Genomic DNA, 16,434 nt, shown 5'->3' with positions numbered 1-16,434 from the left:
AGAAAGCTTTTCTTATAAAATGATAAAATATTGTTTAAAGCTTGGTTACTAAAGCAGTAAGCATTAAGTATTTTGTAAAATTCATTTATATGAAATTCTTTGTTCTCCATTGATGCAGGATAAATGCATTAATGCTATAAAATATACTGGATTTTTCATAATTCTTCAACCTTCAAGATAATCAACTCTTACAAAACCCAGGGTGAAGAAGCTGGGTATAAAAGCTCTTCCATGAATATGCAATTAATTCCTCTCTCCCTTTCCCTTCTCTTCCTTTGGCTTGAGCAGCATGACTGAAGGGTTGGGCCAGCTGACAGATGGGGTATCTGGCTTGGATGACTTCACTCAGACCCACGAATACCACGTGTGGCCGGGCTATGACTACGTGGGCTGGAGGAATGAAAGTGCTCCCAGTGGTTACATTGAGATCATGTTTGAATTTGACCGAATCAGGAATTTCACGACCATGAAGGTCAGTGGTGTTAGGTATGGTGGAACGTGTACAAAAAAGCCAAGATAATGGTGTAGTGAAAAGGCATGCTAGAAAGAACCTTGGGTGGTGTCAGCAGAACTGGATTCAAATTGTTATTTTGCCACTAATGAGCTACATGCATTTCCAAATCACTTCATCTCTGGGCTTCTTGCTTCATTTATTAATAAGGGGGTTAGACTGGGTCACTATTGCTCAATGTTTTCTGTTATTGTTCCAACATCAACGTCTACATACCATTAGGCACAGTGGGTCTAGTGTCTAGAGCCCACAATACTTTGAAGGCCTATGGAAATGTTTTAACTTCTTTTAATGTCAGGGGGAAAAAAAGAGATTTTAGGGTCAAACATAATTTTCATCTGTTTTAACGACACAATTTCAAAATACAATTTTAATTTTTTATGGAGGGAGGGGCTCACAAAAGCAAAAGTAAATAGAACCCATGGAAATCATTTTATGGCCCTGCCCAGTGCTCCTGAGGGACATGCTTTTATCAGTAAGGATGGCTCATTGCCACTCTAATTTTCAGTGGAAGAATTGAGTATTTTGTATCTTGTCCTTGAAATGACTTTCCACATCTACCCTGTTTCTTCTATTCCGTGGTCACTGAGATGTCATGACAGAAGGCTCCACACTCTTCTGTTTCCAGAGTTCTTTGTTTCCTATCTCTTGCAACAGCATATCTTCTGTCTGGTTGTCCTACCAGATTTCATGCTCCTCCAACCGGAACTCTAAGCTTGAGGAAAACTGGGGCTTAACAGTGGAAAGTCCTTTTGTCGAGTGTAAGGGAGACCCCTGAAGTTTTTGTGGTCCATGTATAACTCTTACTGGTTTATTGAGGAGCATGAGAGGACACCAGGATAAGGCCCAAGAGAGTGGGCATGTGAATTTGACCTCACACATGGACCCCTGTTCATCTGTTATTTCCCCTCTTCATAGACGGGTACAGAATATTAATGGCCAACAGATTGGTGATGCTGCCTCTGACTAAATCCTCTTGGGATGATTTGCCATTCAGTGGGGGGAAGACACCTTTTATTTGCAAATGGAGATATGTAGGATGAGATGAGGACCCAGAAGAAGCAAATCTTTGATATCATTAAAATTTGTTACTCTTGGCACAAACTTGGAGTCAAAGAGGAAATCCATGTCTGTTATATTACCCTCATATGTTAATGTGATAATATCTCCTAACTGGTTTAATAGCTATTAGTTAAATGAGCAAACGTTTAGGTTGAGAACAGAAGGATCAACACGAGCCCATCTGCCCTTATATTGTTCAAGGATGGCTTCTTAGCAGTTGTAAAAATGTAAGTGTGTGCAGTTGTGTGTCTAACACTTATCCTTCAGAGGGTTTTCTGGAGGGGGGAGGGGAATACACATAGTGCTAAATATCTAGCTCCAGGGAAAATTTATTTCTATCGCTGAATAGTGAGATACCCACATGCATCTAAGAACAAATGTATCAATTCACAAAAATATATCATTGGGGTAATTTTTAGTCTCACAAATAATAAAATGTATTTTAAACTCTCCACAAAGTTTTTTAATATTTAGTCAATAGACCTTGATCTCCCTGAGTCCCCTGTAGCTCTGTCTAATTAGTTTATCACAGGTCAGAATTATTCAAAAGCGTATTCTGCAGTAAGCAGGTACCAGAATCTTCTCTATCTTAGAGTCTGTCCTCTTGAGGCCAAACAAGTCTCTAGTGTATTTTAATTTTTCTGAGACAAATAAAATACAAAAAATGACTTACAGGTTGCTAACATCTTCTAGAAAGTAGTTATTGGTTTCTAGGCAAATTACTGTCATTTCCCGTGCCCCTTAAATACAGTCAAAATATTCTATTGAAGTATATTACTGTCCTTTTAAAATGTATCGTATTTATTAAATAAATGTGTTAAGTCCACAGGGGAATGAAATTCTATACCATTTATTTGCATTCCAGGAGAATTCCCAAAACATCTGTAGGAGAGATTATTACCTCCCCGACAGGCTACTTATCCAACATTTTGCAGATTGCAAAAAAATCTGAAAAATCTATTGAAGCTGTAGATGGTATTTTTTTAAGATTCTTTTTTCTTAGCTTTGCTCCATTGACTTGCGCTCAGTAAACTGGAACAGCTAATTCATCCCAAGGAAGATACTAACAGATGTTTTCATCGTTAAAACATTTACAGGAAAATCCAAATGGAGAAGTCAAGGCGACTTGTTCCATTTCTGTGTGGTGTGGTATTGGTGAGGGCAATGGACTAGGAGTCTAGGGTTCTAGACTCCACTCTGTTTTTGACTGGCCACAGGCAGGTCATACCTACCTGAGCACTAGCTCATTAAGAAATAGAGAGTCTGAGTAGGTGATTTTATTCTATTCTTTCAGAGTATCTCTGCTCATTTCTTCGATCATAACATTTCTACAATCTTTGCTGCTGTTTCTTTAGCTAAACATAAATTCTGAACGGTAGTCCTCTAGTTGCCCTCCAGAACACAGAGGAGGGTATCAAAGACAGTCGAAGGCTTACAATGCAGGCAGGGCCTAACCAAGACATTAAAATGCAAATAGCAAATATCTTCCCAGAATGGCAATGAGACATTTCCAGCCTATGAAGTCTTTTAATTCAGGGACTTGAGACCAGCACAGCTCCATTTTCCATGTACAACTGAGCCAGAGGAAATGTCAGTGAACAACCACGAGGGACCTGACCTAGTTACAAATATGCACATTCCATTTCTGAAGGATGTTGGGCACACCAAGGTGCTCCAGAGGAACTGTTGTGGGATCTTTGTTTCTTAGGACCCTTTTACAAGCCATACAGATATCCTGGTGAAAGTGTCAGGGCAGCGGGGAAGAGAATGCAAGCTACTTTCTGTAAGACCTTCTTTTCTCATCTCAGAAAATATCCCTGAGGAAGCTTCCATGTCCTCATCAGAATGGCATTACCTAAACTGAACTTCGTCAAGACAGATTATGAAGTCTTGCGTCTCTGGCTGAAAAATGCTAATACGCAGCCCTTGACATGAGATTTTTAAAGAGAGAGATGAAATCATTTTTGGAATGTGTACTATTTCAGGTGTCTCAGTTAAACCTGTTGGAAGGACTGGACTGGTTTAGAATGTGCCTGGGAAGAAGAAAGTTGGAGGGTGACCCCTTACCTCAGTTCAGAACAGTGTGTTTCTGAGTGAACAGCCAGTAAGTGCTAGGGAGGGTTAGAGACTTGGGAGTGTTAAGGGCAAGGAAGGCCCCTGAGAAGATGCTGGTCTGACCCTCACTTAACAGGTGAGGTGACAGGAAATGAGGTGGCCGGGGGCACACAGGTGCAGAGAGGTGACTGGGGAAGCCACACCGTTTTTAGGGGGCCAGACCAACGTCTCACAGCTGCTGTGAAGAGGATGGAAGGGCAAGTCCGAGAGACTGCAGAGCTAGTCACCAAGAGCGGAGCTCAGAGAAACGGGCAGATGGAGGATTTTACCAGATTAGGTTGCCCTGTGTCCCTGCACCACTTGTTGGTGTCAGCCTATCCCTCACATGCCTCCTTCTCTGCCAGGTCCACTGCAACAACATGTTTGCCAAAGGTGTGAAGATTTTTAAGGAGGTGCAGTGTTACTTCCGCTCAGAGGCCAACGAGTGGGAACCGAACGCTGTGTCCTTCCCCCTCGTCCTGGACGACGTCAACCCCAGTGCTCGCTTCGTCACGGTGCCCCTCCACCACCGCATGGCCAGCGCCATCAAGTGCCAATACCATTTTGCTGATACCTGGATGATGTTCAGTGAGATCACCTTCCAATCAGGTTGGGAGCTGGGGGGCCTCCTGCGCAGGTGGGAGTGGGGTGGCGTGGTGAAGGAGGCAGGTGCACCCTGGAGCTGCCCAGTTGGTGGGTGTCTGAAGAAGAGGGTTGCACAGTGGCTTCTCACTGGTGAATAGAGAAATCTGCATGACTAGAATATTTACTGGGCTCTCACATATTTATTTAAAAGGCATGTAAATTAAAGGATGAAAACATGAGAGCACAATGAGTTAAAACTGTATAAATTAAGCCAGTTAAGGGGAATCACACTATTAAAATGTTTAAATGAAAATTTCCAAATATACACAAAAGTAGAGAACAATGAGCCTTACCAACCACTCTCAGCTTTCCAACTACTGATGTTGTGACTGTCTTTCATTATTTCTCCATTTTCACTATAATATTTTAAACAAATTTGAGACATTATTTGAGTTTATTACTAAAAATTTGAGAATACATCAAAGAAAATAGCATCTTCTTCATAAGCATCATGCCTTGCAAGCATAAAGCAATATAAAATCTAACAACATTTATTAATAATTAATTCCTTAATATTATCTAATAGGCTGTTCATGTTCAAGTATCCCTGATTGTCTAATATCCAAAGAGTTGGCTTGATCAAATTCAGATCCAAATAAGACCCTCTTTGGGGATTTCCTTTATTATATTCCTAAGTGTCTCTTTTAATATAAGACAGTCCTTTAAAAAAAACCAATCTGTTCTGGTTTGGCTGATTGCTTTTTGTGATGTCATTTTCTAGAGCTTGTATCTTTTGTCATTCCTGTAGATGGGCAGTTATATCTACATGCTAACTTGATTCAAGTTCAATACTTATTTCTGTAAAGAATTTTCATAGATAATGCTGTATCCTTTTAAAAAATTTTTTAACATATTTAATTTAGCTGTGTCCTTTGAACATCATCATAGATAATGCTATTGAACCTCATCGTGGGGATGTAGTGTTATATCCTCTCACCTTTTGTGATGCTAAGATTGATTTCTGGGCTCAGGTTATCACCACAAACTGGTGACAACTGCTTGAGTTATTTATTTTATTAGGGCTTGCTAAATAGTGATTTTCTAGCTCTTGCATTCCTTCTGCATTTATCAGCTGAATTTCTTCTGACTAGTAGAACTGTTCCTCATGCACTTGCTTACTCTGAGATAGAGTTCACATCGGAAGGGCAGGATACATGATTAAATTTTTTCTCTTCATCGATTTTCAGAGTTGATGCCCTAGCAATCTTCAGTAATGTCTAAATAGGTTTTTCATGTGTTTGCTTTTCATACTTGTTTTGCTTTTTAGTATCATTATGGACTCATTGCTTAAAAAAAAAATTCTGTATGTTTAATCAGTTGCAATTATTAATTCTTTCTGGTGCTCATACTGTCTTACATTTGATCAGAACACACACCTTTAAGCTGGCTCTGTGTTCTTTGGATCTGATCCTATAAGCCTTTGATGAATATTTTATTTTCTGGAAGAACAAAATTACCCAAGTTCTTTTTGAACGTTTGTGTTCCAGAAATGAAGCCAACCATTTCCTTAAGAAGTCGTGGTTCCTTTTAGCAGAGAATGGTCCTTAGAGACCACAAATTGGGCAGTAAGGATTATACTGAGTGCTGGAAAGTTAAAAGGCATTTGGGGCATTGTCTATACCATTGCAGTGTAGATGGGGTACAAAACCCACACAATGATTTTTAGAAAGATGCTCAAAGTGATACCAACAATAAGTGACCAAGAAAGAGGTCAGTAGAGAGTGGCTTTTTAACAATCAAAAGAGTGAGCCTTGCACTGGACCTGGGCAAAAGTATAGGTGAAAAAAAAGGCAAAAGAGACTAGTATAAAGATAAAGCAGAAGACCCCATGTTTCTGATTTAACTTTTATTTTTTTAATTTTTATTTATGTATTTGTTTATTTATTTATGAGAGAGAGAGGAAGATAAGCAGAGGGTAGGGAACAAGCAGACTCCATGTTCAACTGACTAAGCCACCCAGGTGCTCCTGATTTAATTTCTGAAAGAAGAAAATTAAATATGGTTTGCTCATAACATGTCCTGACAAGGAAATAGAACATCTGTTTAGAAAAACATGTTTGCTGCCTCAGTGTCTTCTGTTATAAAGATTTAATTTAAGAATAAATGGATTGATTATTTTATATGGAGCATTTATTAAGATCAGAGATTTAGATGTTCAAAATCAGTGTCATTACATTGTCTTAACTAGAAGACCACAGATTCTCATCCAGTCTCAGGGATCCTATTCCCTTGGCAGAGTAATTAGTATACTTACCTCGTTATATCCAATTGCCACTATGGACTACAGTTCTTGACTCCTTGGATCTCTTGAGTTTTAAATCTGATGTCATGATAATGTTCATTTCCACTGGAGCCTGAGAACCCAACACAGAAAATTACACGTGGATGTAAGCTACCTCCCAATCTGCATAATTTAGTTCTAAGAAGAAGAAAAACTAGGACTTATGGAGAACATGCCCCTTAAAGGGAAATGCATATTCTAATTCTTGACCTCCTTGGTTACACAAATCAAAGGGTGAAATGAGTTGCCAACGTCAATATAGCAAATACATTTTGGGGGTCTAGTTTTAGAACATGTATCAATAATCTACCTATAAGGGTGAAGTCTTGGTTTATAAATTAAAGGGCTGGGTCAATGAGCATAGTGAAAACAACTTAATTTCCTTGAAGGAAAGAACCTCTTAGCACTATGTCTGTCCCATGCCTGCATACCCATCATGTTCTCTCCATTTTACAGGTCTGACTTCCTGTGTATGTTTTATGCTAATGTGTGGTCCCAGCCCATTGAACCACCATTTCTTAAACTTTCTTATACCATCCCACCTTGTACCATTTAAACAAATACTTTACAGAAGAAGAATTGCCCTTACTGTCTAGATGAAGGGTGATTTTTTTTTTTTATTTAGAATATTCTATGAGTTCATTTTTAAGAAAGGCTGATGGCAACCCACTAGATTGATTTCACAGTGTTCTGGGTCACAATCTATGACCAGAAAAGCAATACTTAGTTGTCTTCTCCCCAGCTCTGACTCATGCTTGTTTTACAACAGATGCTGCAATGTACAACAACTCTGGAGCCCTGCCCACCTCACCTGTGGCACCCACAACCTATGGTATGTGTGATATCTAGTTATAGAAGTTAAAATTGAAGGGACCTTCTACAGGATGAAAAAAAGTGGGGATTTTGCAAGGATCCGACTGTGTGGGAGGCTTTATACCATGTGGCTTTGCATAAAGGGTGGTTCTGGAAAGGTAGGCTTCAAAGTAAACGGCCCAAACTCACTCTCCTTACTGCCAGCTCATGTGATTCTTCAGCTAAAGCAGAGTCTGGAGTTGTTCCAATTGTTTCATGGAATTTAGGCAGCTTAGAATGGAAACAAGGAAAGGGACATTTTCTAGGTAAGACCCATAGTGGGGATCTCAATGAATGGATGGAAGCCCATTAAATGAAATGGTATTCTCTCTAATTGGAGATATATGCAGAAGTGTACCCTGTACTTCAGATGGTCACTGGCCATATGAGTCAGCAATCTGGGAAACACACAATATTAAGTGTCTCCAAAGGAGATTCCTCACCTATTTATCATGAGGTGTGATTGTGAGCCAGTAGACCTAGGCTGTGGAATAAAGGAGCAAAATTTGGGCATGAATGGAAAACCTCTCCATTATCCAGTCTGATACACGAGGAGAAGGAGGCATGTACAGTGGAGGAGCAAAGGCATACAAGAGTAGCAAGACCGAAACTAAGCAGAAGTATTAAGGTGGCATCTTGTGGAATTATCTTGGAAGGAAAATGTTCTACCTCTCTGTCTCTAGTCCAGTCTGTCATGCTTTCCTTGCCCCATGAGATGATGGTGTTCTCCCTCTTTCTCTTCCTGGTCACAGATCCAATGCTTAAAGTCGATGACAGCAACACACGGATCCTGATTGGCTGCTTGGTGGCCATCATCTTCATCCTCCTGGCCATCATTGTCATCATCCTCTGGAGGCAGTTCTGGCAGAAAATGCTGGAGAAGGTGAGGAAGTGCAGAACAGTCATGGTATAGGAAGCCGCTTCACCCTCGCCTAAGCTACTGTTACCCAAGGAGAAAAAGGCAAATATAAGACCTTGTAAATACTTAGAGTGTTAACTGAGGCCACCAAGAAGCATGGGAGTGGTGAAGCTTGGTGCTAAAGGGAGTCAGAATAGAATAAGCTAAGCCCATTTTCTCATGTTTAGAATGGGGATTTTGGAAGCTCCCTAGAAAACTCAGAAAACTATTCCTAATCCATTCAATCTCAACTCAAACATCTCGCTTGAAGGTTTTGATCCACTTTGGAGGATCAAAGTTCATCTTTGCACTTTGGAGGGGAGTGCATGCATCTGTATTTTTTGAAAAAATTAACAGATGAACAACTCATACATATCTGATAATGCTGTTCCTTCTCTTCTGTTACTATTTGCGTGGGTGTGTGTGTGTGTGTGTGCGCGCACACACACGCACAGAAAAACATTCAACCTCATCAATATCCAAGCCAACTTTTTCATAGTCCTATTTCTACTTCTTTATGTATTTGGAGTTATGATTATTCATCTTTCTGGGCCCCTCCTCAGATTTGCTTTGTCCAGTCTAACTTACCTGAGTAATATTTACACATTTGTCTAACATTTGACAACCTGCAAGGCCTTTTTTCACATGTATTATTTTACTTGGACCGTATTGAATAACAGTGAGCTGGGCCCAGTGGTTGTATTTAATGCTTTTTCTGTTGAGAAAATGTCACTTGTGCAAGGTCATACAACTGGTATCCTATTTTCTATGCTCATTCCAATTGTCAGTCTTGAAATTTGTAAACTTTTTTTCCTTCCAATATATATCTATTCCACCAAAGATAGAGTATGTATGACTTTTCTTGGCTTCTTAAGCTAGATATCAATTCTCTGGGCACTTCTGCTAAGTATCTGATGATCTTGGGGTCTGCTGATGGTTGAGTGTTTCTAGAGTTGACCATGGAGATCTGCACTGATCGATGAGTTCAAATGGATGTGGGACTGAGAGGTTTTAGAAACTCTGAACTGTGAGGCTGTTCAAAACCTTTCTTCTAGAATGCTGGAGCACACTGGGTATCTAAATTCAGGGTGAGGGACAACGAAGAGTGCTGGTGGTAGTAGAAGCTGGTGGACTGAAGGTTCATGGGATGGCTTGAAGCTGATGTGTGTCTTACTGAGTATCTTGTTATGACTCCATTTTAATTGGGAAAAGGGAATCTGTGTTATTTATTCTACGACTGTTTTTCTCTTCATTGGAGCCAGAATTTGCCATACTTCTCTGGGTCTTTCTTCAGAGTCTGATTAGAATATTTCCATGGGCTGGAAGAGGAGTGTTGGATTGGAGACCCTTCAAATAAAAGGGAGGGCAACAATTTTGCCTTGAAATACTTAACTTGGTCCTTCAAGAAATTCTTTCTACCCTGCATATCCTAGTAATAAAACTCCAGATGCTCTGGAATGGCACAAGATTTTTTCCCCAGGGACAGATGTGTGTGTGTGTGTGTGTGTGTGTGTGTGTAAAACCCTTAAGCGTATCTATATGTTTCAAGAAACATTACTCAGAATAGCTTTAGAGTAATCAATATTTGTAGGATCATTTTGGTAGTGTCCTTAACATTTTTCCTTTGCGAGAGTTAACCCATATTTATTGAGTACCTACAATGTGCTGGGTTCCATGCTCAGTATTGGGGGTATTACTGCAACAAAGGACTTTTCAGTCCAGAGAACAAAGTAGATATCTAGGTCTCTCCATTGAGCATTCGAAGTGTGTTTGTTGGAGTGGGATATTTTACACGTTCAAATCCAAGTAGTCACATGTATTCAGATTCTGGCATTTTCCTCTGGAAGGAGCAGGTATGTCACATTGGATAGGATGCCAGAACAATTTGTTATTTTATTCTTTTTCTTCCTTTATTAGGTATAATTCACCTCATTATTTCCAGGGATTTCCTTTCCCATTTTTATAGCCATTTTATTTTTGATTAGTAAAAATGCTGGATCGAGGGCATATTACCCTAACCTGCAGTGCCAGACTATTGATCCACCATGTAACAGTGAATTTGTTGAATGAATGAGCATTTTAATGTGTCTACACAAGATCAAACCAATTAAGGGATAAGTCTGCCAAAGCCTATTATTTAATAGAACGTTGCAAACTCTGCAAGATTGAGAAGATCTTTCATTGGTAACTGATAGGTTCTCATAGTGTCAGGTAAATAATGCTTATATTGCTTCAATAAAAGTTAATGAATATTGGCAACATGGAAGTTAGGGGCGTCAATTTCTGCCTTGAAGCAATCTATGAAGGATTATTCTAAGTTTCTATGACCCAGGCATTTGGGGAGCCAGACTACACCCCTGTCACTCGCGACACTTGCCGAGTTGAAGAGTAATAGAGAGGCATTCCACCCAAGTGGAAGGCCTGGGTCTCAGAAGAGGAGGAAACCCCATCCCCTTTGTGCCAATATGCCTTCCCCATCCTTCTCGTTCAGGCTTCCCGGAGGATGCTAGATGATGAAATGACAGTCAGCCTCTCCCTGCCCAGCGAGTCCAGCATGTTCAACAATAACCGCTCCTCGTCGCCAAGTGAGCAGGAGTCCAATTCCACTTATGATCGCATCTTTCCCCTTCGCCCTGACTACCAGGAGCCATCGCGGTTGATACGAAAACTCCCAGAGTTTGCTCCAGGGGAAGAAGAGTCAGGTGAGGATGACATCGTGGCAGAGAATGAGGGAGATGTCTTGACAGGCATTATGAAGGCGTGACACTTGACTCCTACTCAACCAAATCTGGTTTTTGTCACGAGCAGTCCACGTTTCCCTGAGAAGTCCACGCTCTCTTTCTAGATTGATCTGCTATTGCTCCTACCTCAATCTGAGTGCTAAGGTGTTTAATCACATAGTCGGTGTTTAAAGGGACTCTCAGGTCAGAAGAGAAAGAAAAGGGCTCCTGGGTGGCTCAGTGGGTTAAGCCGCTGCCTTCGGCTCAGGTCATGATCTCAGAGTCCTGGGATCGAGTCCCGCATCGGGCTCTCTGCTCGGCAGGGAGCCTGCTTCCCTCTCTCTCTCTCTCTGCCTGCCTCTCCATCTACTTGTGATTTCTCTCTGTCAAATAAATAAATAAAATCTTTAAAAAAAAAAAAAAAGAAGAAGAGAAAGAAAATAAATAAAGGGTGTCACTAAAGTGCTATGCCAGACTGGTCCAGCTAGTCTGGTATCCTCATTGTCCATAAGAAGAAGCTGAGGAGGCCCAGATAGGCCACTCACCCAATACCAAACATCATTAGTGGTAGATTCAGGACTAGCATTTCACCTGGAGAAAAGAAACTAATGAAGCTAAAGACATCCTAGAATTCCCAATTTTCTGGCCCTCAAGAGTTTATCTAATTTTTGTTTATTTCTCTTTGGTGGAAATTTATTTGACTAATACAAGATCTCTTACAACAGCAAATATTTCTTGCCTTTCTTCAGGAAAAGTACTGCTTTGGTAAAACAGGGACAACTGATTCACTTCCAGTGGTTTTATTTTTCTTTTTTTTTTTTTTTAACGTGCTGCAGAATGACATCAGAAGGGATTCTGGGGTCATCACTGAGGCTCAGAGCAGCTTTTCCATAAGGTCAGCAACTGACGAGTGATGCAAGTCAGTAAAAGAACTTGTGTTCAGGGGAGAGTCAGTTGGAGGAGCAGACAGGACAGAGTGGGAGCGCATAAGCTTTTCAAGGGGTCTTTCCAAAGGAAGCGAGGAAGCTCACATGTATTCATGGCTCAGTGGAAAGCAAACATTGAAGAAGCACACTGAACTCAGGGAGTTGTAGGAAGATAGCAAGATAGCAAGAATAAACTAATTTATTTTAGGCTGGACTAAAGTAATTTACCTGTTTTCTAAAGTCTTAAAACATCTCCCCCCTCATATTTTAATTTTTTGTAAGGAAAGGTGTGCTTTAAACTAGATGGTCAGAACGTTGTCTAATCTCTAAAGTAGGTTGTTAAACCAATGATAGTATCTTAAAGAAACATGTGATGAAGTCTTCCAACTTTAATACTACTGCCCTTATGTAACACGAACTGTCCTCTAGTTTCACCATGATCCCCTCAAATTAGTCAAGGAGGTGGTTAATGATCACACAGTTTGAGAAGAAGAGAGAAAATGATGTTCCACATTCTGAAGGCCACAAGAAAGAGTCTCTAGGGGAACCCTTCTCTGAGTGAGAATGGCGTGGAGTAGCATAGGCTGTCTTTGGGGCATGTCCTAGCCTTCCTCTCAGATTTTCTTCCTGGAAGGATCTCCAAAGATGGCCCTTGGAGTCAGACTCACTGCAGGTGTCTTCCCAGGCTGCAGTGGCATTGTGAAGCCTGCCCAGCCCAGCGGGCCGGAGGGAGCACCCCACTACGCAGAGGCTGACATCGTGAACCTGCAGGGGGTGACCGGAGGCAACACCTACTCAGTGCCTGCTGTCACCATGGACCTGCTTTCAGGGAAGGATGTGGCCGTGGAAGAGTTCCCCAGGAAACTCCTGACATTCAAGGAGAAGCTGGGAGAAGGCCAGTTCGGGGAGGTAAGTTGAATCTCCTCGTGGGGTCTTTAGTTCTTGGTATCCCAAAGATAGTAGTTGAATAAAAATGGCCAGGAGAGCAGGAAAGTACCCCTTCCAAAGTGGATTTGTACCAGAATGTCTCCTTCCCTCATCTGTCCTTGCCTTGTCCTCTAGAAGGCTGGAACTGGGTCCACCTCGCTCTTGTGAAAGAACTCACAAAGGTTCCTGGGTCTTCTGACTTCTGTATAGGAGTTTTTAAAGCCAGCAAGTCACTAGACTTCAGATATCATGAAAAACACTCAGTATTTTCAATTTTTTTTTTTTTACAATAAGTTACAGAGAGGGTGGGGACGAGTAAGATGTGATCATCTTTGATAAACTGTCCAAGAACATCCCGCTACTTGATAGCCACTTTGTTTTCCTCCTTTCCATGGGAGTTACGTGTAAAGTGGTCAAAAACAACCTCGCCCCTGACTTGAGTCCCAGACTCAGCCACGAGGGGATGAATTGCCAATTGAGATAAGGAGGAGCACTCTTCCTGGTCACCCTCTGAGCGATGCATGTCATAGTGACTTTGCACTCTTACGTCAGTCACGTGAACCTTCTGAGAATCCAAAGCCATGATTTAAGTGGCAACAGGAGCCCTTCAACGGTGCCATCTGAACTCCAGATGAAATAGAAGAACGTGTTCTCGGTTTTCAGTGTGGGTGGCACGCTTTGCCCTTGCATGGGTTTGGTGTTGGTGGAAGGGTTCATGGCATCTTTTCGTGATGTCATTCCGTTCCCGGGGTTGAAATCACATGCTCATTATTCTGTTACTCATACGTAGGGGTTACTTGTAGTCCTAACGCCACACTAAGGGACTACCTTAGAGAAGAAATTGCCATCTGTTTCATATGAACCACTAACTAAACTTCCTTGAATCAAAATGGGAGCATTTATGCTGAGCAACATTTTATAGTGGACTCTACTGGAATAAAACGCTATGTTGTAGATTTGTTCACATATTTAATGTTCCAATCAATGTATATATCTTTTATAAAGTAGTAACATGTCATACTAGCTGGGTTTTACCCCCTGTTTGTCTCGGCTATTTGAAGTAAAGGTATGCTATATGTATCTTAACAGTTTTTGATGATTTTGCTTGAGTTGTAAGAGTTAGTTTATCTCCCGAAAATGCCCAGCAAGAAGAGTACTGAGCCATCTTCAGGAGAAACGATGATGCTGAGACTAGATGACTTTTGTCTAGGTTCATCTCTGTGAAGTGGAGGGGATGGAAAAATTCAAAGACAAAGATTTTGCCCTAGATGTCAGTGCCAACCAGCCTGTCCTGGTGGCCGTGAAAATGCTCCGAGCAGATGCCAACAAGAATGCCAGGTCTGTGGTCCGCATTTTGAATTTTCCTTTATGTATTTCACCTTCAGGATCAGGAACAGTCCTGGAAACCTGTGAGCAACTTTTTTCTTTTGAGATGGGAAGGTCTGTGAGCTGCCTCACCTTTCGCTCTTGTGCTCTCATTTTCTGATGGGCCTGTAGTCCTCATCTGTCTTCGCTATCTCTGGCAAATGCAGATGTCCGCTTTCCATTGAATTAGCTACATGTTGACTTCCAAATTCCCTTTGTACAGAGCTGTACTTCCCAACACACACAACAGCCCAAATATGTGCTCCTTTGACCATGACACACAGACGTTCTCCTGAATGTCTTTACCGCCTTCTGGCTGACTTCGTTGTTCACACACAACTTTCTTGCTAAGTCTCCTCTGTTCTTCTTTATTTGCGTCTCTATCTACTTTCTTATTCCTTTTTTTTTCTCTTTTGCTCTTATGCTCCTTTTCCTCAATGCCCAGCAACCCCCAAAATGAAGCTACCTCTACTTGGCAAAGTATCCATGGACCTCAAAGCAAAAGGATCCTACAGTCTTTTAGCAGTGCCCCAAACTGGCTAATAGTCTCTTGGATCCTTTACTACGTAAATTGCAGTTTCCAGCCACACTCTGTTGTCTAACAGCCTTTCCATTCCAGTAATGGTGAGTTAATCCTCACCCAGAGAAGCATGCTGGTTGAAAGCTGGTTGTCTCTGTCTCAGAAAAGTTTGTACATTGGGGTAACTTATGTATTTCCCCATTTGTGTTGACTTGATTTGTCTCACTGATATTCAGAGTGAAAGAAAGCTTACTATCCCTCTTCCCCAAATTATTGGAAATTCCAAGAATGGTGGTAGTTTCCACTGTCTTGCAGAGGACAGGATGTGGAATGAAGAAGAAAGAAAGTTGAGAGAACAGAACTGGAATTTTAACTGTGAGAACCTCAATCTTAAAGACTTTAGTATGCATGAAAAATGACGTCCTCTGACTCCTTTAGAGAGTGGACACAGAATTGAAGAGAGTGGCAAGAAGAGAAAACATAGGATATAACAAAGCCTTTGCCCATTATTTTGGTTGGTGAAGTTTGGTGTCACTTCACCTATGCTTACTGCAATTTAGCTGTGAAGGATGACCTAGACTCTGGGCTCCCAAAACTGTGGAAATCCCTGATTTTGAGTAGAGGGGGGAATGAAAGAGGGGGCATATCACATCAGGAATGCATTGATTTCAAGGGTTTTATATTGATACAGTATGACTCCCAGTTCAGGGTTGCTAGAAAACTCACAGGAGATTACTAACTGATCTGCTCTGATAGTTTTAAGAATGTGGGCTAGTGGTCTTACTTACAAATATTGTTCTTGGGAAGGTGAGAGCCCATTTTTTTGACTGAAGGGAGTGGTCACTAGGTACTCAAATGGCTCCAGTCTTGGCCAAGTGAGTACTATTTTTGAAATGATACCATACTGCCACCGTGAGCTTTGAAAAGCTCTGCTTTGACCAGACTGCTCAGAGTGTGTTGTGATGGACTGCTGGTATGTCCTGTACTATGAACAGTCAGTATGAGAAAAATAAAGATGCATGAGATAAGGGGCCCCTGGGTGGCTCAGTGGACTAAAGCCTCTGCCTTCGGCTCAGGTCCTGATCCCAGGGTGCTGGGATAGAGCCCCGCATTGGGCTCTCTGCTCAGCAGGGAGCCTGCTTCCTACTTTCTCTCTGCCTGCCTCTGCCTACTTGTGATCTCTATCTGTCAAATAAATTTTTAAAATATCTTAAAAAAAAGGATGCACCAGATAAAACCAGAGGATGATTATTCACTTTATAAAAGATTTATTTGCTCTATTAGTAGAGAGGAGTCCATGGCTTTTAAAAAGGTAAATACCCCAGTACACTTAAGATAGCATATCCAGGGAAAAGTTTCATTTTGCAGACTTGTTTTTAGCAGCATATATTTGATTCAGCAAATGGTAATCACTTTCTATATGGTGGTCCTTTTGTTGGATTCTAGGGATGCATATGTGAGCAGGTCATGGTTCATGTTCTCAAAAAGATTGCAGTTGAATAAGGGTGCATCCTATTCCAGGGTATGTAGAATAAGATAGTTTCTAGGTACCAACTTCTCTGTCCTCTCAAAGGTTATCCAAAGGGAAACAAGCCTCGGGATAATGGGTAGGACTAGGCTTTGCTGTGTCTTC

The 16,434-nt window shown here is 41.2% G+C and overlaps 1 protein-coding gene across 2 annotated transcripts in view; it reads left to right on the top strand.

Moving 5' to 3' along the window:
• DDR2 (discoidin domain receptor tyrosine kinase 2) overlaps positions 1–16,434 on the top strand; it is a 93,034-nt gene that overhangs the window by 64,428 nt on the left and 12,172 nt on the right. For both annotated transcript variants that reach the window (XM_004751417.3, XM_004751416.3), the window contains exons 7-13: positions 289–472; positions 4,033–4,276; positions 7,363–7,425; positions 8,198–8,328; positions 10,835–11,045; positions 12,675–12,898; positions 14,127–14,254. In XM_004751417.3, coding sequence (XP_004751474.1) covers positions 289–472; positions 4,033–4,276; positions 7,363–7,425; positions 8,198–8,328; positions 10,835–11,045; positions 12,675–12,898; positions 14,127–14,254 — 1,185 coding nt within the window. The remainder of the gene's footprint in view (positions 1–288; positions 473–4,032; positions 4,277–7,362; positions 7,426–8,197; positions 8,329–10,834; positions 11,046–12,674; positions 12,899–14,126; positions 14,255–16,434) is intronic.

The sequence above is a fragment of the Mustela putorius genome, unplaced genomic scaffold, assembly GCF_011764305.1.
Source record: "Mustela putorius furo isolate JIRA1106 unplaced genomic scaffold, ASM1176430v1.1 tig00000508_pilon_pilon_pilon, whole genome shotgun sequence".
In the NCBI taxonomy this organism is placed as follows: Eukaryota; Metazoa; Chordata; class Mammalia; order Carnivora; family Mustelidae; genus Mustela; species Mustela putorius.
Note: the sequence above shows the minus strand (reverse complement) of the source record. Positions and strands in the feature narration are given on the sequence as shown.